Below are 25,479 nucleotides of genomic sequence, written 5' to 3'. Positions count from 1 at the left end.
AATATGCCCACCCAGTTTGACAGAAACTACTCTGAGTATGGTCTTTCAACCAGTTGTGCAGCCACCATGTAGTAATTTCATTTAGACTATTTACCATTAAATTACCTCATGTTTCACTACAGATTACATCTGCCGTATTTTCAGAAATTCTCCCATAATTGCTTTAGCACTTGCTGATGCCCAGTCTTCTCTAGAGCTTCCATTGCTGCTAGGAATGGTGGAGCTGCAGCACCCATACTAAACTAATAATGAGAGAATTTCTGAGATTTCTCATTGTAGATAGGAAATGCCAAACAGACACAGAGTAGCAAGTGGCCAAGGGTTTTGGATCCAATACACCCCAAAAGTAGGCTGGGATTTTAAAGTGCCCAAATCCCACTGAAATTAATTGCCTGATCACAAATAATTGGAATTGCTGGAATAAATTTCCTTACAAGAAAAATACAGAGCATAAATACACATAGCCCTGTATATTTTTTTAGATTGTTGTCCAGTGTTCAGGCATTTTCAGAATTTATGAATATTAAGATAACTGTGATTGTAAATGGTTACTAGCTGTATTCTTCCAACTCCCCTAACAGAACTAGTATACCAGTTCAAAGGTAATAAAAAGTGCACTAGTACACAGAAGTACATATGGGTTTTAAAAACGCACACTGTACATTCCTCTCCAGTCTTTTGTTTGCTGGAGTCCTTTAATCATTTCACTACCTTTTCTACGGTCCTGTACACTCTAGACATTTTCAACCATTATTACTATTTTAAAACAAATTAAACATTGCTTGTGAAGATAACTTTGAGACTGTAACCCCTACTTGCAGACTGATTGAAACAATAACGCTGAGAAGTGTGAATTGCTCCATTGATCTCAAAAGCCCTTCATTTCAAATGGGTGTTAACCCTCAAGCCTCTTATGATAGAATTTAAATAATAATATTGTTAATTATTTCACTGCTGATCATGGTACCCAGTTTATATACTTGTTCAATGTACATATATGTTCCAAATATATAATTTAAAAGGACCTTTTACAATGGAGGAAAGTTGGCTTAGGAAAAGGATGGTTTTATGATGAATGTGTTGGGTTGGAATACGTGAGATGTGGGTTTGCTTCCTGGTTCTATGACAGACTTCGTTTTCCACATTTAATTAATCTCTTAAGTCTTTCTGTGCCTCAGTTTCCTTATCTGTAAAATATAGCTAATAATACTTTCCTACTTCCTAGGTGTGTTTCAAGGATAAATTAATGTATGTGACATTGTTAGGATAACAGCATGATCAGCACTATAAAATAAGATAAGAATGACCATACTGGGTCAGACCAATGATCCATCTAGCCCAGTATCCTGTCTGCTGACAGTGGCCAATGCCAGGTGCTTCAGAGGGAGTAAACAGAACAGGCAATCAAAGAGTGATTCATTCCCTGTCCTCCACTCCCAGCTTGTGTCAAAAGAAGCTAGGGACACTTAGAGAGCATGGTGTTGAATCCCTGACCATCCTGGCTAATAGCCATTGATAGACCTATCCTCCATTGACTTAACTAGTTGTTTTTGAACCTTGTTATAGTTTTGACCTTCACAACATACCTGACAGTGAGTTCCACACGTTGACTGTGCATTGTGTGAAGAAGTACTTCCTTTTATTTTAAACCTGGTGTCCATTAATTTAATTGGGTTACCCCCCCCCCAGTTCTTCCATTATGTGAAGGAGCAAATAACATTTCCTTATTCACTTTCTCCACACCAGTCAAGATTTTATAAACCGCTATCATATCCCCTCTTAGTCATCTCTTTTCCAAGATGAAAAGACCCAGTCTTTTAAATCTCTCCTCATACGGAAGCTGTTCCATACCCCTAATCATTTTTGTTGCCCTTCTCTGTACCTTTCCCAAGTCTAATATATCTTTATTTGAGATGGGGCGACCAGATTGGCATACAGTATTCAAAATGTGGGCATAGCCTGCCAGGGGTGGCTCTACCAATTTTGCTGCCCCAAACAGTCATTGCCGAATTGTGCAGCGGCGGAGCTGCTACCGAATTGCCGCTGCGCCCAGAAGAGCGGCGGAGCTGCTGCCCAATTGCCAATGCGGGACACAGACCGCCGCCCCATTCTGAATGCCGCCCCAAGCACCTGCTTGGAAAGCTGGTGCTGGAGCCGGCCCTGTAACCCGGATTTATACAGAGGCATTATATTTTTTGTCTTATTACCTATCTCTTTCCTAATGATTCCTCATATTCTTTTAGCTTTTTTTGCCTGGATTACCATATCATCTAGGAGCCCCAGCTATGAATCAGGACTCCATTGTGCTAGCTGCTGTACAAAGAACAAAAATATGGTTCCTTCCTCAAGGAGTTTATAAAAAAGCCATATTAGATGCAATATTTGAATAAGCAAAGATATTTGATTTTTCCTTTGCTCCTTCCTGCTTTATGCTAAGTGGTCTGATGTATTAATTTACCAGTTAAGTCATGGTTTTATGGAGTCCTCTCAATCTCCTACTTGCTTATATTGAAACCCGGATTTTGTACCAGTTTCAATATAATTGGCTTTTCTGGTTTGCATCTCCCTGCCATTTGTTTGCTCTCACAGCAATAATTGAGATCCCAAATGCCTTTGTCGTTAGCCTGTTTTAAGCATCATATATTATGTGTATTTTGCATTTTAATGAATGGGGCACTCCAAATTCTGGTGTGGCATGGTTTGATGCAATATGGAATTCTGAAAACCCTTAGCCACTGGTTAATTGGTAAACAAATGTGTTTAGGCCACTGGATGTCTCTGCATGGACAAAGCTGGAAACCTGAGGGACAGCAGTCAAGAGAGGTAAGTGTCAGCAGGCAAAACCTCTCAAGCTTTTTCCTGCAGTGATAAGAGTGCCCAACATTCCGACATTCTAGAACAAGTCTTTCTTCCAAGATCAAAAACTTCCCTATGCTTCCTTATCTTCTCAAGCACTCCTGAAGCCCCTGCCCCCTTTAATCCCAGTCCTCTACTGTCAAGAAAAGCCTCTTAAACTAAATCCTTTATTGGCAAAATCCTCCCAGCATTCCCTAGGACAAACTTGACTAAATCAATTACCAGAGCTCTCTCATTTCCCCCCTCCTGCCCCAATACCTCATACCTGCCTTCTCCCCATCTGAATTTGGCCTTGAAGGCCTGAACCCATTAATCTTACATAATACTCTACTTCAGAGTGATTAGATGTAGTACGTCTTCAGCACAATCTGTAGAACTGTTTTTCGTATGCTTTTCTGTTGTTATTCTGAGTCAACATATAGGACTTTTCATATCACACTATGATTATACATTATTGACCTGTAAAATGATGATTGTTGCTTTATACATAAGACATAGCTGCTGCTTCAAAGAGTTTAGAGTGAAGATAGACAATGGACAAAGGAAAGAAGAAGGAATAAAAACAGTGAGATGGAGCAATGCTGTGTATTACAGAGGGTTTTTGTTTTTTGGTTTTTTTTGGCACTAGAGCAATTGGAAGGAGTAAGAATTTGTGTTCCACCCGTTTAACATTTCTGAGGACAGGACTAACAGTTCCACTCACACCCATGGGGTGGAGGAGACCCATGTCTCTCTCCAGAGGGTGTCCCCTTGGGTCCTGGAACACCTGTGTGGCTCGCCCTGTGGGCACTAGCATACCCTGCATTGCTGTCTCTCGGAGCAGGTGCTAGTGCTCATCCCTCTGATATGACCCTGTTACTTTCTCTGGGAGGCTTCCTGTGAGTGCTGGGATATCCACGTTGCTCTCCCCAGGGTGTTCCCTGTGGGCAGTAGGGAGTCGGGTTGCTATTTGTCCATGTTTTCACAGAAGTTTTTTTGAGGTATCTGTCCTGAGAAATCTGAAAGGGTGCTCAGTACACACCCTACCAGCTGTCTAGTTTTATGGGCTCAGGATCATCCTGGATGTCCCATTTTTTTGTACCTCAGAGATGGCAACCCTGCCGAGGACACGCGTGTTACTCTGTCTGGGGTGGGGTGTTTTCTGTGGGTGCTGGGACACCCACATCCCTCTCCCGGGGAGAAGGTGGGGAGGAAAAAAGCTTTTCTGGGACACCATTGTTGCTCTTCTCATTGGGTTTGCTTGTGCATGCCAGGACTTCCCCTATTACTCTCCACAGTATGTGTGTGTGTGGGGTGGAGATCCTATTGTTATCACATTGCCTGAGCTCTCTCGTGGGGTGGGGGCTCCCACGCTGTATTTCTCTACGGATTTGCTCCCGCAGAGTCCGATCGTATAATTAACAGCCCCAATTTACACCCCCCCCCGTGGGGGAGGGGAGGTTGGCCTGCATCACGTGACCCAGCATAAAGCGCTACATCACGCGCGTTACTTAGCGGCGTAGTAGGATCCGCCCCTCTCGCAGTTTCTATAGCGACCGGAGCCGACGCGGCGGCTAAATAACGATAAACGAAATCAGTGTTTAAAAAAACCCGAAACGGTGAAAACATCGGCGAGGCCGGATAGAAAATTAAAAAAAAAAAAATCAAACCCGCTAAAAGTATGAAAAACGGCGAAAGCCCAGCAAGGAGCCCCGCCCCTTCCGGCTCCAGCGTGACCAATCGGTGCGGAGGAAGCGCTGACACGCTATTTAAATATCCTGGAAGGGGGGGGCAGCTGTTGGGCGGTTTGTATTCGCCCGTTGGGAGTTTCGGCTTCGCGTCCCAGGGAACCATGGGCAGCCCTGAGGAGAGAGGTGGGGGGCGTAGAAGGGAGCCCCATGGGCGGGGTGGGGGGCATGGTGTGTGTGTGGTGGCCGGAGGGAGGGATGGGGGGGCTCGCCCTGTCCCCCCCCCAAGCTACTTACCCGGCCCTTTTCACCATAATAGCTGGCTCCTTACTGCTGCCTTTCAGCCCTGAGGTACTGTCTCCAGGGTACAGGCAGATTAAGTGACTTGCCCAGGGTTACAGGGTGAGGCTGAGGTGGGACTTGAACCCTCGTCCCGGGAGTCCCAGGCTAGGGCCCTGTGTTCTCGCCCATCCTTCCTAGCCTGTATACATGGGCTGTGTGGGTAGGAGCCACTGTCTCATTTCTGTGGTAGGTTTTAGAGCTGGGGTGAGTAGCTACCATTTATTCTGGAAAGCTGTGTGGGGCAAGGGAGCGGAGGGAATGGCTTATGTCACAGGGAGGCCTCCCAACTTGTCTTCAAAGTTATGTTTACTTAAAAAATTAAGTAGAGCAGTAAATATCCACCACCTGCCTGTGGTCCTGGCCCCATGCTGGGCTAGGTGGGGGTTGCCTTTTCTCCTATCTGAGCACTGTTTGGTGAGGGCAGTACCTGTAATCTTTCTTGCCCTATGTCCCAAAACAAAGTGACTCCTTTTCTTGTGTTATGACTTAATTACAGTCTCTGAGGCTTTCTCTTTGGTGAGGGATCCCAGATGCCCTCAGTTAACATGTTAATATTGAAAATGAAACAAGTTATTGGGCCATAGCTTAAAGACTAATAAACAACCAAGAAGTATTCTTTAATTTCCTGATGTTGAATGCATGTGAAAATGAAACCTTAGGGTAAGTCTTTTGGGGGGTAAATGTGGCCACGCTTCAGCCAGGGGAGGAGAAAATCACTTCAGGACATCAACCAGCAGGTTCTTGAAGCTCTAGCAAAAATTTGCTTTGCTTACTATCGTTTCCTGAACTTTCTGTTTCATCCACTCTGTCCTGTTACTAGCTAAAAACTACTAGGTGATGCAGAAAACTTTTTGTGTGTAGGGGCAGAAAAGAGGAATATGTGTGTGGTAGCACTGCTGGCAGGGGAGGGAGTTAACTTGTCTCTCCGGACCACTGGTAGACACCCCAGCAAACTTCTGCTCTTCTTCCCATGCTGAACATCTTGCTGTCCCAAGTGACTGCCCTTAAGTTAAAGCTAGCCTTGCTTCTTCCCTGCTCATTTGTGCACTTCCCCTCTACTCTCCCTTTCTCTTCTTCCTTGATGTGACTGGAAGGCAGCACACTTATTGCATTTCACATCAGGGTCTGTTGGTTGGGACCTGTTAGTCTGCTCCTTTCCTCAAAGTTGGATGGAAATCAAACTACCCAATTTTCATAATACAACAGCTGCTACATCCCAAGTCCCATTCATGTTCTAATATCCCATCTCCATCTGTATGCTAAAAAATATCTTTTAATATTTATGTAAACAATAATTCCTTCTATATGTTGGCACAACATGAAAAAAATTACATAAAATTACTTGGTGTACTAGGCCAGTAGACGAAGTTTGTCCTGCACTCTTTGATGTGATGTTTGCAATGTATGGATTGTGTTGGGATTGGGGAAAATGAGCATTATTGGCAGCTTTTGCTCTGGCTTCTGAAGGAAAAATACAAAAAACTGGCCTGATCCATTAAGCACTCTGGACACATCTATCCTTAAAATTAATGGGAATTCTGTATGTGGATGGCTTGCAGGATCATTGCCATAAACTTCAGATCTCTAATAGAAAGAAACAAATTCTTGTATTGTTTAGTTAATAACAATAGAATTTTTTGAATTGTCAGATCAAGGGTCATATTAAATTTAATTGTCCTTTATTGTTCTGCCCAAATATCAAATAATACAGTTTTCCATATCAAATAATACAGTTTTCCATAATGAAAAGCAATTTGGGTGACAAAGGGCTGTCTTTCACTCCTGTCTTTTTCTCCCACTAGTACATAAATAATTTCTTTAGTGTTTAACAGGCATAAAAAGACACTTTCTACTTGCAAAACCTGTTACATGAGCCTTTAGCTGATCGTCTCCTTCCATCATACTGTACAGAGACAGGATTTTGTATTTGTTTTCTAGCTAAATCATTTGCATGTTTTAACTTTTTTTAATAGAATGGGTTGATGTCGCCAATGATCTTCTCATGAAATGTCATGTAAATCTGCATGTGACAAAGCTCACAGAATGTGGTGCTAATGTATTTGTTGGACTTTATGAGTCAATCTTGGGAGAAAAAGTACCAGGTAGGAACAGAGATCCTATATCATTACTTATGTCTCTGGTGGCTTTCTTCGTTTCTATAAATGCAAACATATAAATAAACACAATGGTAGTAGGAGAAAAATTATTAATTTCTCAAGTTCTAATAACCCATTTTCAAAAGTAAAATCGCAAAGTAAACTCAGGCCAGTAGAATACTAGCTGTACACAACATGTAAACATATTGTGTAGCTTAACATTCAAACAAACAGGTTTGAAAAATCTAGTGCATACAAGATTGGTGTACTCTTTAAATGTTCCTAAACTACTCAAGTGAGGCCTTGTCTGCAGTAGGATTTAAAGGTGTGATGGTAGCACATGCTATCTGTGTTTTAAAGTTTAGTATGGACAAGGCACACTGCCTCTAAACCATGCTAATCTGGTTAAAAACTTCAGCAGCTTAGTATATGTTAGGATAAGTCTACACAGGAAAAGTGTAAACTCAGGTTAGCTAACTTGAGTAAAATAGCAGCGGAGACACTCTAACTTGGCTTGTATCTGGGGTTAGCAGTTCATATTCAACTCCAGGCTCCCCTCTTGCCTTTAACTCAAACAGCTAACCCAAGTTACAAGCAAAGTTACCATGTCATTGTTATTTTAAATGAGTTACCTAACCTGAGTAAAGAATGTTTTGCTGTCAAAAAGACAGACCCTTAAAAGCCTTATCTACCATGGACTTTCAAACATGTTAAAGATGTTTTAATACGCCTCTTATCCTATTCTAGACAAGGCTGCTGTAGTGCTAGAATTTGGGAATGAAGTTGCTGGGTGGAAGGTACCAGCAGGACAGCTGTCTGTTACAAAATCAAATACATATAATCTTGTTCAATTCTGTTCTACCGACCTTCTGTGATGTAAGCCTCCTATCATGAATTTTATTACAAGATTCAGGTGGGATCATGTTACAAACTATTTCTCCCTCCCCTCCCAAATTTCATGCTTATAACAGAAGTTTTTCTTAAACCAGAGCAATGGAAAAATTACTGTAGTGTGGGGCTGTTGGCATTGCTCTACTTTCTATAGTGGATGTAGCTTATAACACTAATCCCAAACATAACCAAGGTTCATTGGTATTTGGTAATTTGCCATACCAGTACCAGTTTGGGAGAACCATTAGTTTTGGAAGAATTTAAGCTTTCATGTTTTGTTTTAAGTTGCTTATCCGTTCTTTATTGATGTGAAGAAAACAAAGAATATGACTCAATGCAGTGTTGATGTGGGCCATCTCTACTGTAGGGCTTTTGCTGGCATAGCAATGTAGTTAAGATTGTGGGCTTTTAGCCATTTTTCTTTGCCAACAAGAGCCCTAATGTAGACACAGTGCTTTTGCTGGTATAGCTTATTATTTTGCTTGCTGCTGAACTGGTATCATCTATTGTGGTAAAGCACTCTTGTTTGTTTGTTTGTTTTTGTCAGTATGAGCTGGAGTTATGTTAGCAAACCATCCTCTACTGATGAATCTTTTCTAGTGTAGACCAGGCCTTGAAGGGCCTACAGACAGGCTAAAACCATAGCTCTGAAAAGTAAGAACTGGTCCAGTTCATCTGAATGGAATGCTAATGCTGAATCATATCCTATTCTATTCAAATGTTTTAGTATTACATATCTAGAATGTGATTTTTTTTTTTTTAAAAGCACTAAACCTCTGCCAAACTCCTGTTCAGATCAATGATAAATCTCCCATTGACTTCACTGGCAGCAGAACTAAGCCAGTGCTGAGCAATTTTGTATGTAAACCTTTTTTACTCTGGGGTAAACTACAAATGTTTTGGGGAATGTCCAGACTAGCTTTTACAAAGGTGTTAACTGCTTTAACTGGCAATCAAATTTGAGGTTAAAAAAACATCTTAATGAAGACACGCTCTGAAGCCTGTTAATCCAAACTAATTTTAAAGTGTTTAAAAACTGGTTCATGTAACACCATTGCTGGTATAGTACAGAAGAGAGAGACCTTAAACAAAATACAACAAACTCTAGTCAAGATCCCAAAATTTAAATTGTTTTTACGTTTTCCCATTGTACTAAAAGCTGAGAGAAAAATACTACTTTATTCAATTTTATCTTCTAAGTCAAGTTTCATAACTGAATGCAGATGCATGTGAATTATAACCAGTGGCTCTTTATCTGTTTATGTATTTGAGTGCACGCTCTGTGCTTATATGCAGTAACCATTGAATTGTTTTCCTATGACAAAATGACAATTGGGTTTCCCACCCTTACTTTACACAATCTTTGCATTTAACTTCATTGCAAATAAACTAGAAACAACTATGCTGCTTTTAGGGCCTACACACAACATTATCCCCTTCAAGTAGACTGTAGTATGATGTAATGCTTCTTCTTTGTAGATTTCATAGCCTCTCCCAAAAGCCAAGAGGATGATGCACATAATGTGCAAGCAGTAATAGATTCTCTGGCATTGGACTACTTGCAGGTCAGCTTGTCTCACATCACTGGTGAGTACTTACAGTCATAGTCAACAGAAATGAGGAGTATACATGTGTGATTGAAAAATACCTAAGACCTTACTTTCAACTTACTTTTTATAAGCAAGGATCTGATCTTTCAGAGTGTTTCCATATCTGCATGCAAAATTGTGCATGTGCAATGAGTTATGCCCAAAAATAGTCTTGGTCTGAAAACTGGGCCATCAATTTAGAGAACAAGCAAATAACTAAAAAATTAGATTAAAGCACCTAATTGGATTTCATATGTACTGTATTGCAGTGTAGAAAGTAGTAAATCAACGTTGAGGTTATTAGTTTTTTACCTTGAAGCTACCAGTTGGATTGAGAAACTGCAGACATCTAATTACTCCTAGTGGAATATATAGCAGTTTTTATCTTGTTTTCTGCATCAAGTCACACTCTTCCACTCAGCTGGAACAATGTTGTGGTTGGCTGTGTCAGGGTGTATGAGAAGAGTCTTTTCCCTTCTCACCTTGGAAACAGTAGAAGAAGCCTTGAATGTGTGATTGGGGGTATAATTGCCATACTTGGCAACAGAGGAGAAACACATTGTGGTGGTAAACACTTGGACTCGAACAGATACTTAAACAGACAAGTCAAGATGAACTGTCTAGCTAATAGGTAGTTGTGTACGTTTGAATCTGTTCAAAATATGAATATTTGTACTAATTCAAGTGAGAAATAGCCAATATGGTCTCAAATTTTATTTAATTTAAAATTGATTTTAATTGGATGTTGTCAAAGTAGTAAATATATTTGCTATGACATTCATGTTACAATGTGAATTTTTATAATAGTTATTTAGATATTTTAATTGTCTAAATTGAAATCCCAGGGTTTTTTGAGACCTTCCATTTTTAAGCCTGTCATTTAATCTTACTTGAAATGAGTCCCAATTTAAGAATTTTTTTACTGAACAATGTATCTTGAAATAAAAACCAGGTCAATCTCTTAACAGTAACAGTGCTAACAAACATCCTCAGTGAAATACTGAGGGAATAGTTCAAATTCTGGTTGCAATTATACATTAATACCCATCTGGATATTTGGCTTGCTCTGAAGATTGACATTTGTAAAGGAGATTGCAGTATTGCTTGTGACTTTTTGTAAATAACTGGAGTGTATCTAAGTCCTCTGAAATCTGAGCCTACACAGTGATTATCAGTTTTGTGCTGGGTGGGACACGTTGAAGACTTGGGTTTTTAGGGGCTTCTACTCTGGCTAGCGAAAACCAATAGTATCGTATAAATAACTGATTCCCTAAAAAGGGAGGATGGAACCTTCTCCTCCTAACAGCATCTCTTGCTGACTGGTAGGTATGTCTACAGAGTATTGCTGATATTTTTGAAAGACTCCTACATCCTGCCTTCCCAGCTAATAGTTGGTTTGTGCAGTAGCAGGTATGTATGAGAATCCTACCAAGTTCCCCAACAAACTGAAGGCAGGAATCTTTCATTAGTTTCATATTGACTATAATACTACCTGCTGAACCAGCTACGAAGTGTAGGCAAAGATCTCAACAGCCTGCTCTAGCAGATGTTTACCCTGTAGAAACTGGATGAACTGCTAATGTGACTTTCACTAGACTAAGTATGCAGCGTGTAATATTGATGTCTAGTATGCTCCATGAAAGCTGATGAAAAGTGTCAGTGAGGTTAGGCTTTGAATTGTTGGAACAGAAAATGTACAATTTCAGGATGTTTGCCACCTACCTTAAAATATGTTACAGAAATAAACATCCAACAGTGACCCAAACATCTAACTCTGGCTAAATTTTTTCTGAGTTGATATCTGTATGTGCATTTCTCTGAACAGATTTTCCAAGATTTTGACACATTTTTAAAGTTGAATTTTTTTTCTCTAAGCTCTAATTACTAATTCATAGTAACCTCTGTTAAGGAGAGAACGTTGTGAAAGGAGAGAGAGAATCTATCCGAAATCTGTTAGAAATATTTGATGGCCTGCTTGAATATCTTACAGAACAAATCAGTGAAACGTCTTCTCGGAATGGGGGTGAGTAAATAGACTAACAAAGGTATCTCAGTTCAAGATGATATGTGCTGCTGCTGCTTATTATGATAGACTGTTTATCTTGCCTGCATACCTCCTGTGCTACTATTAAGCTACCATACTGAAGCGTAAGTTCCGCCTTCATATATACACCATTCTTTGTATGTTTAAGGATGGAATAGGCTCCTAGTATTAGATTAAGTTTGCCCTCCCCCGATTAGCAACTATATTTTTGAGGAAGCCCATAGCCATTTAGTATCATGTATGGAAAATAGACTTTGTAGACCTTGTTCTTACAATACCTAAGATGAACAGGAGTGTTTGCAATTAAGCAGGTTTTTGCTGGGATTTAAAACTTTGCTTGCAATGTTTGTAATCTAAACATTGCAGGAAAGCAAGGGATTGAAACTGATCACAAACAGAAGTGGAACTTAATCTATTTTCATTTCCCAAGTTTTGTACTTATTGTTCCATTTCGTTCAGTAATCCTGGTGAACAGAAAGTTTGGATTTAAAATCTTTTAGTTTCGGTAATATACGGTAATAAAAGGTGAAGCCTTTTTTTAAAAAAAAAAAAAAAGGGCTCCTTTAACATGGCTCTCTTGTGGCAGAAACCATCTCCTAACAACTTTATGAATTAGTGTGAAAGTGTTAACATTTTCTCTAAACTTACCACTGAAGCTTCTATTGAATAAGGTGCATGTGGAAGTTGTTATATTAATATAAACTGTACTGTTAAACCAAAATATACAAACCTGTTCAGTATGACAGTTTGACAGTATGTTAAGTCTAAAATTGCCATTTCTGTCAAATTATTTCTTGTGATATTGGCAGTAATACCCATCCTGTGTGTGTGGTTTTTCTTGAAATTAACAAATGAATTTTGATTATAAACAGATGAACCTGACCAGCTAGCTAACAATGACATTCAAAGGGTGCTTCAAGAGCAGCTGGAAGGTGACCTGAAGGAACCTGTGCCACCTCTGAAACTTCCATCAGTTGCCGAGTAAGACTGGTTCTGAATGTTTTAAAGTTGGCACAGTGACTGTATTTTTACATATCTATAAAGTGTCTAGCATGTTCATACAATGCAAATAAAAAAAACATACTTAGTAAAAGCATCAAATGGAATGCTTGGTCATCTTTGGGGAGCAAGAGATCTAAAATTTGGATCAAGTATGTGTTTGCATTGCAAACCCTTAGACAACTTGCAGTTTTAAAATTTTTTAATCCACCTTTAATGGTGAATCTGTACAGTATTGAGTTATGTTCCAAACTTCCATTGTCATCTCAGTGCATGCTTTTTAATTTAAATTGCTGAGGCTTAGTTAATCAATTGTACTACATTTATTTTCATGATTTTTTTTTTAAATTAGCTTACTTTGAAACTGATCATACTCCTCTAAAAAGTAAAGGCCAGCTAACTGAAGATGTAGAGTTAGGATTCATCTGCAGCTCCATCTTGTGGCCTAGGCAAGCAAAGACTGTTATTGCTAATAGATCTGCTGCGTTGTGTTCCTCTTAGGTCTTCCCCGTCAGATATTTTTGTCCCATCTTGGGAGGTAGAAGGATCAGAATCTACTAGTGAATTAATCAGACTTGGGGACACTGCACATTCATTTTCTCTAAGAAAGGAAGGTGAGTTTAAAATATATCTTTAAGAGTGTTCTATATGGACATGTACTCTTCTAGCAATCAAACATACGCTGTCAAAAGTGCTTAGTATTTTTAAATGTATGAAGGGAGTGGGGAACATGCTTGTAAAGCAAAAAGCTTATAGCTCCTTTTGTTTTGAAGGTTCCCTAATGTTTCAGCTTGTATATGGTTAGCACAACTGAGATGAAGCCACCTCTGGGGCAGATAGGGAAAGTCAACTGGCATAAAGTACCCTGCATAACTGTAGGTCGGAGAAAACCTAGGTCAGGAGAAATCTTTACTCTTACAAGTAACACCAGTGGATTTTGAATAATTGCCAATAGCAGATGGATACTCTTATATTATAGTTCTTATTTCACAGATGGAACTGCATGGTACCCAGTGTACTTATGTCAAGATAAGGTGATCCTGCTGAGATGGAAACATCTGGTTCCCTAGAGTTTAGGGGTTTCAAACCTGATTTAGAGTTGACCATTATCTATCCCTTCTGGTTGAGGGTTTTGTCTAAAAAAGGACTACATAGCAAAACAGTGTGAATTAGACCCAGTTCACGAGGACATGAAAGCATAACTGGATGGCCTCAGACTATCTCAGTATGAAATGTAAAATTGTAACAATGTTGCTTCAAGACACAATATGTAAACCTAGTAATGAATTATTCTTTAAGCTAGCTTACAGCAAACAGTTGGTAGGAGTCTGGGCAATTCAGAAACATTCTTTAAGGGAACCAGATGGCTTAGGGAATTGGTAATAGGAGCCACTTAAATTGGGCTCATTCTGAACACCAATAGGATTTTTGTTGATAATTTCCTTTGCAAAGCGAAGGACTGAATGGGTACTGAGGCTGACTTATCTTTCCCCTACAATAGTAGCTGAGCAAATCTGTGAGTAAAAGTTTTGTAGCATACTGTGATGGATAAATACAATTCCTAGAAGTATTACTACTTCCCCCTGCAACATTCTGCTGTCCCTATAGCAGTGAAGAGCATCAACTGCTAGTTACTAATTCAGTCCAATATGAACACTGTCTAAACACAGAGCCAATAGTAAAAATGCATTTAATTATTTAAACATAAGTTTAACCTACTTTCAAAAATCATTTCCAGAGTTCCAGCTCCCTGAAATGTTGCCGGCAGAGAGAGAGAGGTCTAAGGAGATCAAGGAACCTGAAGACTCTGGGGTTACTGTGGCATCATCTACTCAGCTTTCCAGCAGCAGAAGAGCACTTGTAAAAGAGAGGGAAGGTGAGTGAAATTCTGACTTTCTGAGAAGTACCTTAGAAATTCTTTAGCCTTCCTAGTTCTGTTGGCAGTAATCCTCACAGCCATGGATTTGAGACTAGGAATACAGTAGCTGACAAAAGAAGGCTTCTTATTTTTTTATCTAGAGTTACTTCTATAAGTAGTTCTTGTCCTTTCTTCCTTATTTCAGTTTTGGAGGAAATTTGAATGGTCTGACACCTGATAAATCAGAAAACGCAGATGTTCATATGACTGTTCAACTAACTTAATGCTAAATTATCAAATCAGTTCTTCTCTCTAATTAGTTTCTCACACCCAAAATCCAAATTCTGCAGCATGCAACAAAGATGGAAGTTACTGTCAATGTCTATGTGTACTAAACTCTAAAATGATTGAGGAGTAACATGCTTATTCAAAGATGATGCTGAATGAAAGTGTCCAGCTGGCATTTTTGTTAAATGGATTAATTGAGACTATAAACTTTGCATATTTGTCTTTAAGGATCAATGGATTCTGTTAATTCCACTGAATTTCTCAAAGAGAGTTTGAGTTCCAGTGCTAAAAAACTTGGGGAGCCCATACGCCCAGCTATTCCTTTGCAACCACCATATCAGCCTCCTGAACCCAGGTCTCATTATTCAATGGGAAGGGAATACCAAAGCTCAGCCAGACAGTCCCCAGGTTCGGCTAACAGTCATGGACTTGAAGCTTCTGTTGTAAGTGAAAACCTCTTACTTGGTTTTATTAGTAAATATCTTCAGCTTTTCTCTATTGCATTTCTAGAATGGAATTAATGAGTTATCTATCTGGACTGTATCTCCAAATGGATTATTAATCTATGGCCTTGTCAAAACATTCCTATTCAGCAGGAAGAATACTAAATTGTTAATTTAATATGCATTTTTACTTCTCTTTGCAGTTTACAGAACCACTTAGACAGGAGTCAACTACTTCTGATACTGTTCCTCTGTCGAGACTCGCCCCTGGTAAGAACAAGTTGTGCTTCATATTAACTGTTTCTAATGGAGTGCTAAATATTGGTGCTTGTTGTTTTGAATTCATCTTATTGGCATTGGGGGAAACATTGTTTTGAAAACCTTAATCTGTGTTTTGCTGTTCAAACCTTACTAAATTCACATTTCTTAACAGATGTGAGCAAATCACTTCTATCACAATGTCTGCCAGGGGAGTGAAAATAGGTCATAGTCAAAGAGGATTTATTGTGCTGAGAAGTAAAGTGTGTCCATTGCTCAACTGTTTTTTTCCCTTTCCCTTCCCTTCCCCCCCGCTCCAGTTAATCCATTTAAGCTTTGTCTGTTTTACAGAAACTCAGTAACAAAAGGTGCAGCTGACCTGGTGCAGAATAAACTAACTATGAATGTAGCCTAAGACAAACTGTTAATCCATTCCAGAAAGCATGGTTAAACCCTCCTAGTATATACAAGACTTCATTTTAAGTGCTTATTTTCTAACTTCTCTGTTGCCTTGGAGACACTGGCTACTTTTCCAGTTTCCATAGCATCACCCTCTCAGATGACAGTCCTGAAAATTCAAAGCCTACAAGAAATTCTCCTTAAATTTAAAAAATAAAAATAAAAATCCATGTGTGCATGCCATAACTGAATAGCCACACACCTAATTACGGTCTTCCTTCCCCTATTGTTTTACACTTCTTTTGACAAATAGTTTGTAAGCTCTTTGAGCCAGGGTCCATGCCTTTTTGTATTTGTTCTGTAAATCACTAACTACACTTGAGTGCTATGTAGAGAATAAATAATCCAGTAAACACTGCTGTTTCTTTTGCCAGTTTCTCCAGTTGGAGATAAGGCAGTGTCAAAAGATGTGCGAAACGGCACAGATGATGTGGCTAAGGTAACTATGACTTTCCACTATTTGTAAAATCAATATATGTTTTAGGCAGAGTTGCTGTAAACCTGCATACATGGAATTTCCCTACAATTGTGCAGGGGATTTTTGGTATTCCTACTACCTTGCAGAAATGAAGCTTTCCTCTTAAACTTGTTGCTGCTTTTCTTTTCAAAACCTTGTGAATGTGACCTGATGCAGTGTTGACTTGGTGTGTCTACAGGCAGATTGTAAACTACACTAGTCATTTCTCAATGGGATGTTAGCACTTCCTGATGATGTAAACACTGACATTTATATTGTTGATCAGTTCAGCAAAAGCACCCAGCTACTACATATCAGCTGGATTTATCTAAAGATGTTTGGGAAGAATATTTTAACTTCCTCGTTGCCTAGTATCTTACGATATTGGTCACACCCCAGAGTCAGGTATCTCCAGAAAAATGTGACTTGCCTGGGTTTCAACAGAGGATTTGCCTCAGTCAGCGACCTAGCCAGACTACTTCCCCCTCCTTTCTGTCCTTGCATTTGCCCTTTGGAACAACTGGATAATTCAGAAGCCACAAACTGGTTAGCAGATTTCATTCCACTCAAAGGGCCTGCTGGGGAGCAGGTCCTTAGGAAACTAGCTGAGCAGGAGAAGTTTACTTGCTCCATAAAGCACTTCTTGGCTGGTTGATCACCAAAAATGGCTGAAGCCATTGTGGTGCTGACCTACTACTTGGCAACATGAGAAGATAAGCTTTGATGGGAGGTGAATAGGACTTTCAGAATATAGTGGATTTCACTTCTAACTTAACCAACAAACCTTTGTTTTTAGTCTTACTATAACCAGATCAGCCAACTTAACATTGCAGTTCTAGGCTTTTACCTTCGGCTACGACAAGGGTTACTTGCAGGACAGTGAGTATGTTTTACAGTGGAATTAAAAACCTGTGGCTGGCCTATGCCCATTGACTCAGGCTTATGGGGCGCAGGCTAAGAGGCTGTTTAATGGCAATGTAGAGAGGTGGGAGGGTCCCAGAACTTGGACATCTACACGACAATTAAACAGCCCCTCAGCCCAAGCCCCGTGAGCCCAAGTCAGCTGTCATAGACATAACCTTAGTCTCTGGACTCTTCCCAAAGCAGTCTATAACTCTTCCCTTCACGCTGCTGTGGCTGAGCAAAAGGAGAAGGTAATGAACTTAGATACATGCTGATCAGTGCACTAAACATTGATAGCCAATCAGTTTTTTTTTTCCCCTTTATAAGTGGAAAAGCTCTTGTGCCAGGCTGTCAGTCTACAGACTATTTGCTGTAAGATGTATGTCTGGCTAGTGATCTGGACTAGTCTGGTTAGTGGTAAATGATGCAACTACTTGCCACCAAGAGGATATAGACAACAGCTAGATGTTGTGGTAATATGAACCTATTATCTGCCACTGATTAAAGGCAGATAACATCTGCTGACTTTTCATGTCTCAAACTTTCTAATAAAGTGAAACACGTTCTTAAATGTGCTCAAAATATGATTGCAAGTCAGAGGTCCACTGGGTATTTTGAGCTGGAATATGCTTGTGGGCTCTGCAAGCCTCCTTAATTGTGGCAGGAGAGGGAATAAATGGTGGTCCTCTCCCAAATACCATCCACTTGGGGCATCAAAATGAGACCTCACTCACGGTGAATGCTGCAGCTATGAGATCCCTCTCTTTTGTGTTGGTTAGGGAAGAACTAGGAAATGTTGTTGACGCTTAACTCAGAGATCCAGTGATCATTTAGGAGTTGCAGAGATGAATGGGGAAGTTTACAGCTCTCAGCTACTGTTTGAGGCTGAGTAGAAATCTCTCCATTAGATGCCTTATGTTCACATTTGAGATTATTTGTAACCCTAAGAGATAAATGAATCCAACTTGTGTGGGGATTTCTAACTAAACTGATTAACTTAATTTGGTGCACCTATTATGCGTAAACAAGCCCTAAACTTCTATCTGTTTAAAACTGGTTATGTTGGTTTAGATTGCATCTGTAAATTTGACGCAAGCTAAACCGCTGAAAACCAGGTTTAAACAGGAGTGACACTTTCACCAGTTTACCAAGATTGGTATAAATGACACTTGGTTAAACCAGTAGGAAGTTGTAGGTCAGGCTTTTTAAATAGGGGCTGAAGTTCTTGATAATAAGATAGCAGTATGGCATACTGCTATGTCTCTGACTCTATATACCTACTCAGTCTGAGCCCTAAGTTAGTTCTGTTGTGGTCTCAATGGTTAATTGTTGAACAAACTTTTGTGTTGAGGATTAAGTGAATAGCCTCTTTATGTGCTTTGGAATTAGTTGTTCCAATAAACAAATATTTCAAATGTCAAGAAATCACTTCTCTAGCTCTTGTCCGATGGTGACACTTGACCAGATTATGTGGGTACTTGAAGTCTCCCAGTATTTCAGTTTTATTAGACTTAACTGCCTTTTTGACTTGATTTAACACTGACACTCAACACCCTTTTCCTGAGCAGGAGGCTGGCAGTATAACTCTATCATCTGATTTTATGATTTGAGATGTGTGTTCATACAGACTCTCGTAGGTGGTCTTCTTCATGCCAGAAATTTGCTGCATAATCTACGGAACCTTTGAGCCTTTCACTGAAAGTTCATAATTTGATCTTGTCTCCTCCCTTCTCTAATAGGCTCTTGATGTGGATGCCTCACATACATCAACTATCTGCTTACACCAAGACATCTCACCAGGCACTGACCAGGTAATATCAGTAGCACGAATCACAAAACCTGAAACAAGAAGTCCGTCTAGTGGAAAAAGGTAAGTCAGGTTTTTTTATACTGAAGGAGTAGCTGAGGCTTTCACTGCTCGCTTTCTTAAACAGGGCCATTCACTTCTTGGCTGCTGCTCAGAATCCAGCCTAGGTAACAACCAAAGCTGGTTGGTGCTAGTGGCAGAGTGAGAGGTGTAGACTTAGGTGAAGATCTAGAATATCTTTATTCCCTTTAACAGTGGCCTTTTAACTCAGATCTTTCTTCTTACAGAGAAACCCATTTCTAAAACAGATGCAAATAAAATATTTTGTAAGAATCTGTTCTTGGTATCTTGTTAGGGGGGAAAATGTTCCAAATACTCCTAAAAAGGCTTGAGCAGCCAGAGGAGGCTGGGACTTCTGATTCTTATAAACACTCACTGTACAACTAGGGGAAATACTGCTATAAATGCTTAGGTGAATTCTGTCTCACAAGATCTGTTTCTATAAAATTTTCTAATCCCATTTAAAACAAAAAAGGTGAACTGAGTTCTGGATCTGTTAAGTAATGGTAACCTTTGACCATGAATCTTTGTTGAGACAAAAATGAAACCTTAGTGGTACGTGTCCGGGTTTTTTTAAACAAAACCTTTCTTTTTTAGCAGATATGAAAATTTTATCACAAATTCATTTGGAGAGGAGCCCCTTTCCTGCAGAAGGGCAAAGGATAAATTATCTGAGCAAGAGCTGCATGAAATGTCAGAAAAACTCTCTCGCAGGTTAAATGAACTAGATTTAGTAAGTGGGAATCCATTCTTGATAGTATTTTGGAATTTATCTAGCATTTGTAACAAGTGTATGAAGCCTAACTAAAATCTAGGGAATCAGGTCAATCTTGGTAGGATTAACAGATATATTAAATTTCTAAAGGAATTTAAACACCTAAACTGTATTCAATGTAAAAGAATGGAAGATGCTGCAGAAATAATCTTAAAGAAAATGAGTTATTTCATCTTGGATTAGAGAAATGTTGGTGACAGTGCAAAATATGCATTAATAGTCACTTAATAAAATACTACTGCTTGGTTCAGGAGAAATACTAGGATTACTAATAGTTGGATATTACACAATAGTGTAGTTTATACTGACATTCTGAAATTCTTGTACCACTGTTAAATCTATAGTAGTATGTCTTTTTTTTGCTTAGCTTGATATTTCTTCAATGTGTTTCTATTTAAATTCCCAGTGAAATTCAGAAGGTGAGTTCAATATACAACAGAACTGAAAGGAAATCTACAACTAGTACCTCTAATTTTGTTAAACAATTCTAGACTTTATTAGGATGAACTAATGAAACTGACTAGAATAATCTCTAATCAATAGATGTTAAAGAGAGCTTTGGGTGAGCATCCCAGGGAAGAGATGTTGACAGATGAAGATAAACTGTCTCAGCACAGTGACAGTGTAATGGATTATCGGGGAAGGAAACCTCACCAAGGTAACAATCCAGAGTGTAACTGTTTAAGCACTGAGTGAAGTACAAGTAAAGCTTTCCTTCTCACTTAAAGTTGAAAGTAGAACATAGATTCAGAAGCCTAGCTTCAGCCCTAGATTTATATCATTGGGTGACCTGCCCAAAAATATAAAATCCTGTTAGTAAAGTGTTAACTAAACACCACACGTAAACAGTTATCAAAGCTTCACTAGAAATAAAAAGTGAAGTACACAGAGTAACAAATGAGCGAAGTTCAGAATGCTACTCTTGACCATACTGTGAGGGAGGGAAGTACTGAAAAATGGGTCTGTTACCTTCCTATAACACACTATAGATGTCCAGTTCTAATATATAACAGTGTTACATCCCTTGTCTTTAACTTGTGATAATCATATTATGTAAACAATGTACACTGAGAAGGGTTGTAACACTGTTATATGGCTTGATCCAGTCTACAGGTGCTAGACCAAACCATGTTATAACATAGCTCTGACACTAACTTCCATAGCAGGCCCTAACATTGAACCGTCTTAAAATACGTTTTTGCTGCCTTTTTCTTCCAATTGTGATATCTTCTGGCACTTCTGACTTGCTAAATACATAATTATGGTACGAGCCAGGAGGCTTGGGACAGAGGACTATAAAATAAGGGTATTTGTTTTTAAAAATTACTTTCTTTGCAGAATGCTCCCGTTTAACTACTGGAACATTTGGCACGCTTCTGGATTTAAGTCTATTCACCCTTATAGTTTTTGTTGCTAACTTCTGATACTAGTTATAACAGCATTCGCATCTTTATTTCACAGCCACCCCACATCCCAAAAGATTTCTTAGCAGACCACGGTCCCTTTCTCCATCCCCACCCTCATCCAGGTATCTACCTCGCTCTGAGTTTGAAGATGCACTTCAGAGAGATGCCAGAGGCCAGATGGGGAAAATGCGCAGGCAATTGCAAAAGGAAATGGACCAGAGAAGAATAAAAGCAAAGGTAACTGTTTCTGGGTTGCATTAGAGCTGAATGCCTCTACAGCCTGGTTAGTGGGGCATTTGGCCTATTTTGGGAATTAATTTTATTTTCAGTTTACAGTTGTCCTACTAAGAGGCTGGGTGTAGCAAAGATACAGGCATTAACTCAGCACCTGCGCAGCACTGCCTCTTGCATTTAACACCTACAGCAGTGTGAGCTGTATGCGGAATAGGGAAAACTGGGAACCCAAGGATCTTCACTGTCCATTTACTGCTAACTGACACCATAGTTCTAAGATGTCAATCCTGGTGTACCACAGTAGCCAAAATGAACTTGCTAAAATTGCTTGAGGCTTAATGTTCAGCCCAATACCTTGGGAAATGTTATCAAACTGTCTAAATTATCCTGGATGACTGAATTTTGCTTACTATTTACAGTCCATGGTTTAGGATTCCCCTACATGAAACTTTTTGCCAGCAATGGACATGCATGAACAAGTGGGTTATGGCTCACTTCCCCTTCTGGGGTAAACACTTCTGCTGTACAGTCCTTTGTCTGGGTGAACATCTCTTCCTTTTCTCAGGGGTTCACAATTCACATAGGGCTCTCCTAGTTCTTTGCTCAGTTCTTCTCCAGCCTTTGTCCACAGGCTTGTCCCTTAAGCCCATTCTGCTTAGCAAGATCTAGTCTAGGGGTTGGCAACCTTTTGGAAGTGGTGTGCAGAGTCTTCATTTATTCACTTTAATTTAAGGTTTTGTGCGCCAATAGTACAGTTTAACGTTTTTTAGGTCTCTCGCTATAAGTCTATATATTATATAACTAAACTATTATCATATGTAAACAAGGTTTTCAGAATGTTTAAGAAGCTTCATTTAAAATTAAATTAAAATACTGCTCTTACGCTGCTGGCCTGGGGTTCCGTTCACCTAGGCTGGCAGCAGGCTGAGCGGGGCCTGCGGCCGGGACCCTGTCTGGCAAGGGGCTGGCAGCCAGAACTCCTGACCGGCAGTGGGCTGAGCGGCTCAGCCCGCTGCTGGTCTGGGGGTCTGTCTGCCGGCTCCTGCCAGCCAGGGTTCTGGCTGCTGGCCCTGCTCAGCCCCGCTGCTGGTCTGGGGTCCTGGCCCTGTCCATATAGAGTAGGTACCTACCTTCTCCCTGGTTCTAGCCATGCTCTTCCTCTCTTTGCACTGAGATGAGGGTGGGAGTGGCACTGGGCTGGGGGTGAAGGCGCAGGTTGGGGTGCAGGGTCTGGCCAGGAGCTAGAATGAGGGAGGGGGCTCAGGGTTGGGGCAGGAGGTTTGGGTGTAGAGCATTTACCTAGGCAGCTCCCATTTGGTGTGAGGGGTGCAGGTGGGAGAGTGTGTGCGCACGCAGAAAATCCTGTTTGGTGCTTGGGGTGAGGGTGGGGATGTGGGGGGTGTAAATTGGGACATGGGGGGCTGGGGGGGTGTGAGTAGGGTGCAGGAGTCAAGGTGGGGGGGCTGGGTATTTGTGGGGGGTGCCAGAGTCAGGGCTAGGGTGTGTGGGGGGTGCAGAGGTCAGGGCAGAGGGCTGGCTTTGTGGGGGTGCTCCCAGCCCCCACCCTGAGCAGCTCACGGCAGGGGGCTGGAGGGATATACTGATTCCACCCCCAAGGTTGCTGGAGCAGAGTGTGCGAGCGCACTGCGGCTCCACTTTTCCCTCTCCCCTTCTGTAGCAAGGGCCACCAGCTGATCGGCTGCAGGGAGGGAGGGGCAGGAACCCAGCATGCTGGTGGAAGACGCAGGGGGGAGGGGGAAGCTTGCCTGCCTTGCAAGGAGAGAGAGGGGCGGAGAAGAGCGTCCTGGGCTGGGCAAGATTTTTAATGGCATGCTGCTGTCTGCTGGAGTCCCCAACAGACAGCAGTGTGCCATTAAAAATTGGCTTGCGTGCTATAGGTTGCTGACCCCTGATCTAGTCCTTCCCTAATTTCCTCTTTGGCAGAGATGCTCACAGCACCTCCTGACATCATTGGGCACATTGAGGAAAGTAGGCCTTCTATATGTCCATCATGCCTTCTTTGCAGCCTATAGTTTTCATGATTGCTGGACTACAAGTCCCAGAATCCCTCATCTTTGGCAGAGGCCAAGTCACATGAGTGAGCAGAACTTTAATCCTCTCAGAGGCCCAAGCTTATCGTGTGATGGAGTAGCTTCAGAATTCTCATTCTTAAGAAATGTGAGCCCAAAATTAATATCCCCAATGGGCAACCCAAAATACTGACTACCCCAATGAAGAGCACAGTTTATAGATGCCTAGGTGGAGAAGAGCTTAATCCTTTCATGGTTTATCTACATTACAAAAACAGTTATTGAACATCTTGTGTTAAGCTATATTTTGAGGTCTAAGCTTTGTGTGGGACAGTTAATACTGATCATGAATATTTACAACCGAAGCAACTTTATATTTGGCGAATCTTTTTCACTGGAGATACTATTGCATGACCTTTAGCTGTAGCTAATCAAACTGACCTTGCGCTCTGATGCTGATGGCTGTGCATAGGACACGTTTTACCGTTTTATATGGCCACCCCTCAGACTGTCTATTTTACATTGAAAATGCTCAATGTCCCTAAAGAATTTCATAAAGTCTCTAGCTTACCTTCTTTGGGGTATAAGTTCTGTTTGGGGTAGGGTAACCTTTTAGTTTGATTTTTATTTCAGGTTTTTTGAGGGCCATTATTATGGTGGAAAGTGTTTTTTGTAGATCAAAGTTTTGCATTTCCTAAAGCCTGTTTGATTGTAAAGTCACCTGATCTCATGGAAGTTGGTTCCATATGTGGATCCTCTTGATGGAGAATGCTTTGTCCCAGAGGAATGCAACTGTCTTGACAATTCTTAGATCAAAAATCCAGTGTTCAATGAGGCTGGGGCTTGATCCATAAATTGTTTTGAAGGGAGCCAGTTGAGGAACTTGAGCACCAGTCTGTTCTCATGGTGACCTAGTCCATGGATAACAAGAGCAATTTTTTTTGTTTTAAACAGTTTGTGCATCTTCACATTCATCTTGAGTTAATTACAGTAATTCACACTGGAGATAAATGCATAAACCACTGTGGCCAGGTCCATGTCCGGGAAGAAGGGATAAAGCTTCCTAGTGAGCTAGAGGTGAAAGAAGCCCTTTTGACTCCAACACTAATTGGTTTCATTTATGTGACTTCTTTTGGACTGATTGTCCCCTTTGCAGAGAGTAGAAATTCAAAATGAGTGTCGTCTTTTGTTTTCTAGCTAATGACTAAAGCCTATGAAGAAGAATTAAGAATTTTTGAAGCTAGAGAGAAACTGGGCCTCTCCAAGCTAAAAGCAAAAGCCAGGGAAACGGTAGGTGAAGCTTACAAGAATAAATTAGATGTTTGTTTAAAAAAGTCTAAAAGTTACTCTACCCATGCCTGCTATCCATGCTACATGGATGATGCTTTTTAAATGACATGACCCAATGCTGACCCTGGCTTCTATACTAGTGTAATAGATGCTGTAAACAGCTTTGTTCAGCTACACTACTTTGTGGATATGGTTAGCAGTATGTAATTTTCTAAGGGTACATAGACCCCAAGGTGGGGAGGGGTTTAGGTAGTTAGTAATCCTTACAGAAACATCTCTGAGGGGTTGCACAAGGACCAAGATTCTGGTATTAAGTTTGTCCTGTAGTGAGATACTTTGGCTGGAAGAATTTAAGCCAGCCTGGTAGGCAAGTGGCTAGTTTGTACTGCAGTATTGGAGAATAAGATTTAATAACTTAACACCATTTGGTAGACTGGAAATTCCACAGAAGCAATACTAGTGCCTTGCATAGCTGAAGTAATCGCCTCAAAAGAAACAAGTAGTGAGGGATGTGCAAGGACACCAGGAGAACTCTAGTAAGGAAATGGATTTTTCCCCTAACTCTTGAAGCATTTTTTTTATTTCTTTGCTATTAGAATTAGAGCTGTCAGGGTACAAGCTGTAAGTGCCAAACTGCATTATTGTTTGCCTTTATGTAGCTCTTGCTATGATCATCTTAGATAAGTGAGTAGCATGGAGCTGACAGTGGTTCTCACCACTATTTTAT

The 25,479-nt window shown here is 40.4% G+C and overlaps 2 protein-coding genes across 4 annotated transcripts in view; one reads left to right on the top strand and one right to left on the bottom strand.

The window, feature by feature from the left end:
- Positions 1-4,579: 4,579 nt before the first annotated feature.
- The window catches only part of CEP95 (centrosomal protein 95), a 31,224-nt gene continuing 10,324 nt past the window's right edge, over positions 4,580-25,479 (top strand). Inside the window, exons 1-15 of one of the 3 annotated variants that reach the window (XM_073310777.1) lie at positions 4,580-4,709; positions 6,839-6,967; positions 9,332-9,439; positions 11,351-11,464; positions 12,358-12,466; positions 12,986-13,098; positions 14,223-14,360; positions 14,859-15,073; positions 15,277-15,343; positions 16,165-16,229; positions 18,890-19,020; positions 19,618-19,750; positions 20,336-20,450; positions 21,254-21,435; positions 24,660-24,752. In XM_073310777.1, the coding sequence (XP_073166878.1) occupies positions 4,688-4,709; positions 6,839-6,967; positions 9,332-9,439; positions 11,351-11,464; positions 12,358-12,466; positions 12,986-13,098; positions 14,223-14,360; positions 14,859-15,073; positions 15,277-15,343; positions 16,165-16,229; positions 18,890-19,020; positions 19,618-19,750; positions 20,336-20,450; positions 21,254-21,435; positions 24,660-24,752 (1,734 nt within the window). In that variant the 5' untranslated portion in view covers positions 4,580-4,687. Of the gene's footprint in view, positions 4,710-6,838; positions 6,968-9,331; positions 9,440-11,350; positions 11,465-12,357; positions 12,467-12,985; positions 13,099-14,222; positions 14,361-14,858; positions 15,074-15,276; positions 15,344-16,164; positions 16,230-18,889; positions 19,021-19,614; positions 19,751-20,335; positions 20,451-21,253; positions 21,436-24,659; positions 24,753-25,479 lie in introns of all 3 variants that reach the window. The other 2 variants (XM_073310776.1, XM_073310778.1) reach the window with 2 other exon arrangements.
- Positions 13,955-25,479, bottom strand: part of SMURF2 (SMAD specific E3 ubiquitin protein ligase 2) — a 124,338-nt gene continuing 112,813 nt past the window's right edge. The window contains exon 20 of the mRNA XM_073310783.1: positions 13,955-14,341. Coding sequence (XP_073166884.1) covers positions 14,317-14,341 — 25 coding nt within the window. The 3' untranslated portion in view covers positions 13,955-14,316. The remainder of the gene's footprint in view (positions 14,342-25,479) is intronic.

This window comes from Lepidochelys kempii, chromosome 14, assembly GCF_965140265.1.
Source record: "Lepidochelys kempii isolate rLepKem1 chromosome 14, rLepKem1.hap2, whole genome shotgun sequence".
Taxonomy (NCBI): Eukaryota; Metazoa; Chordata; order Testudines; family Cheloniidae; genus Lepidochelys; species Lepidochelys kempii.
The sequence above is the reverse complement of the archived record's forward strand: the minus strand, read 5'-3'. Positions and strand labels throughout refer to the sequence as shown.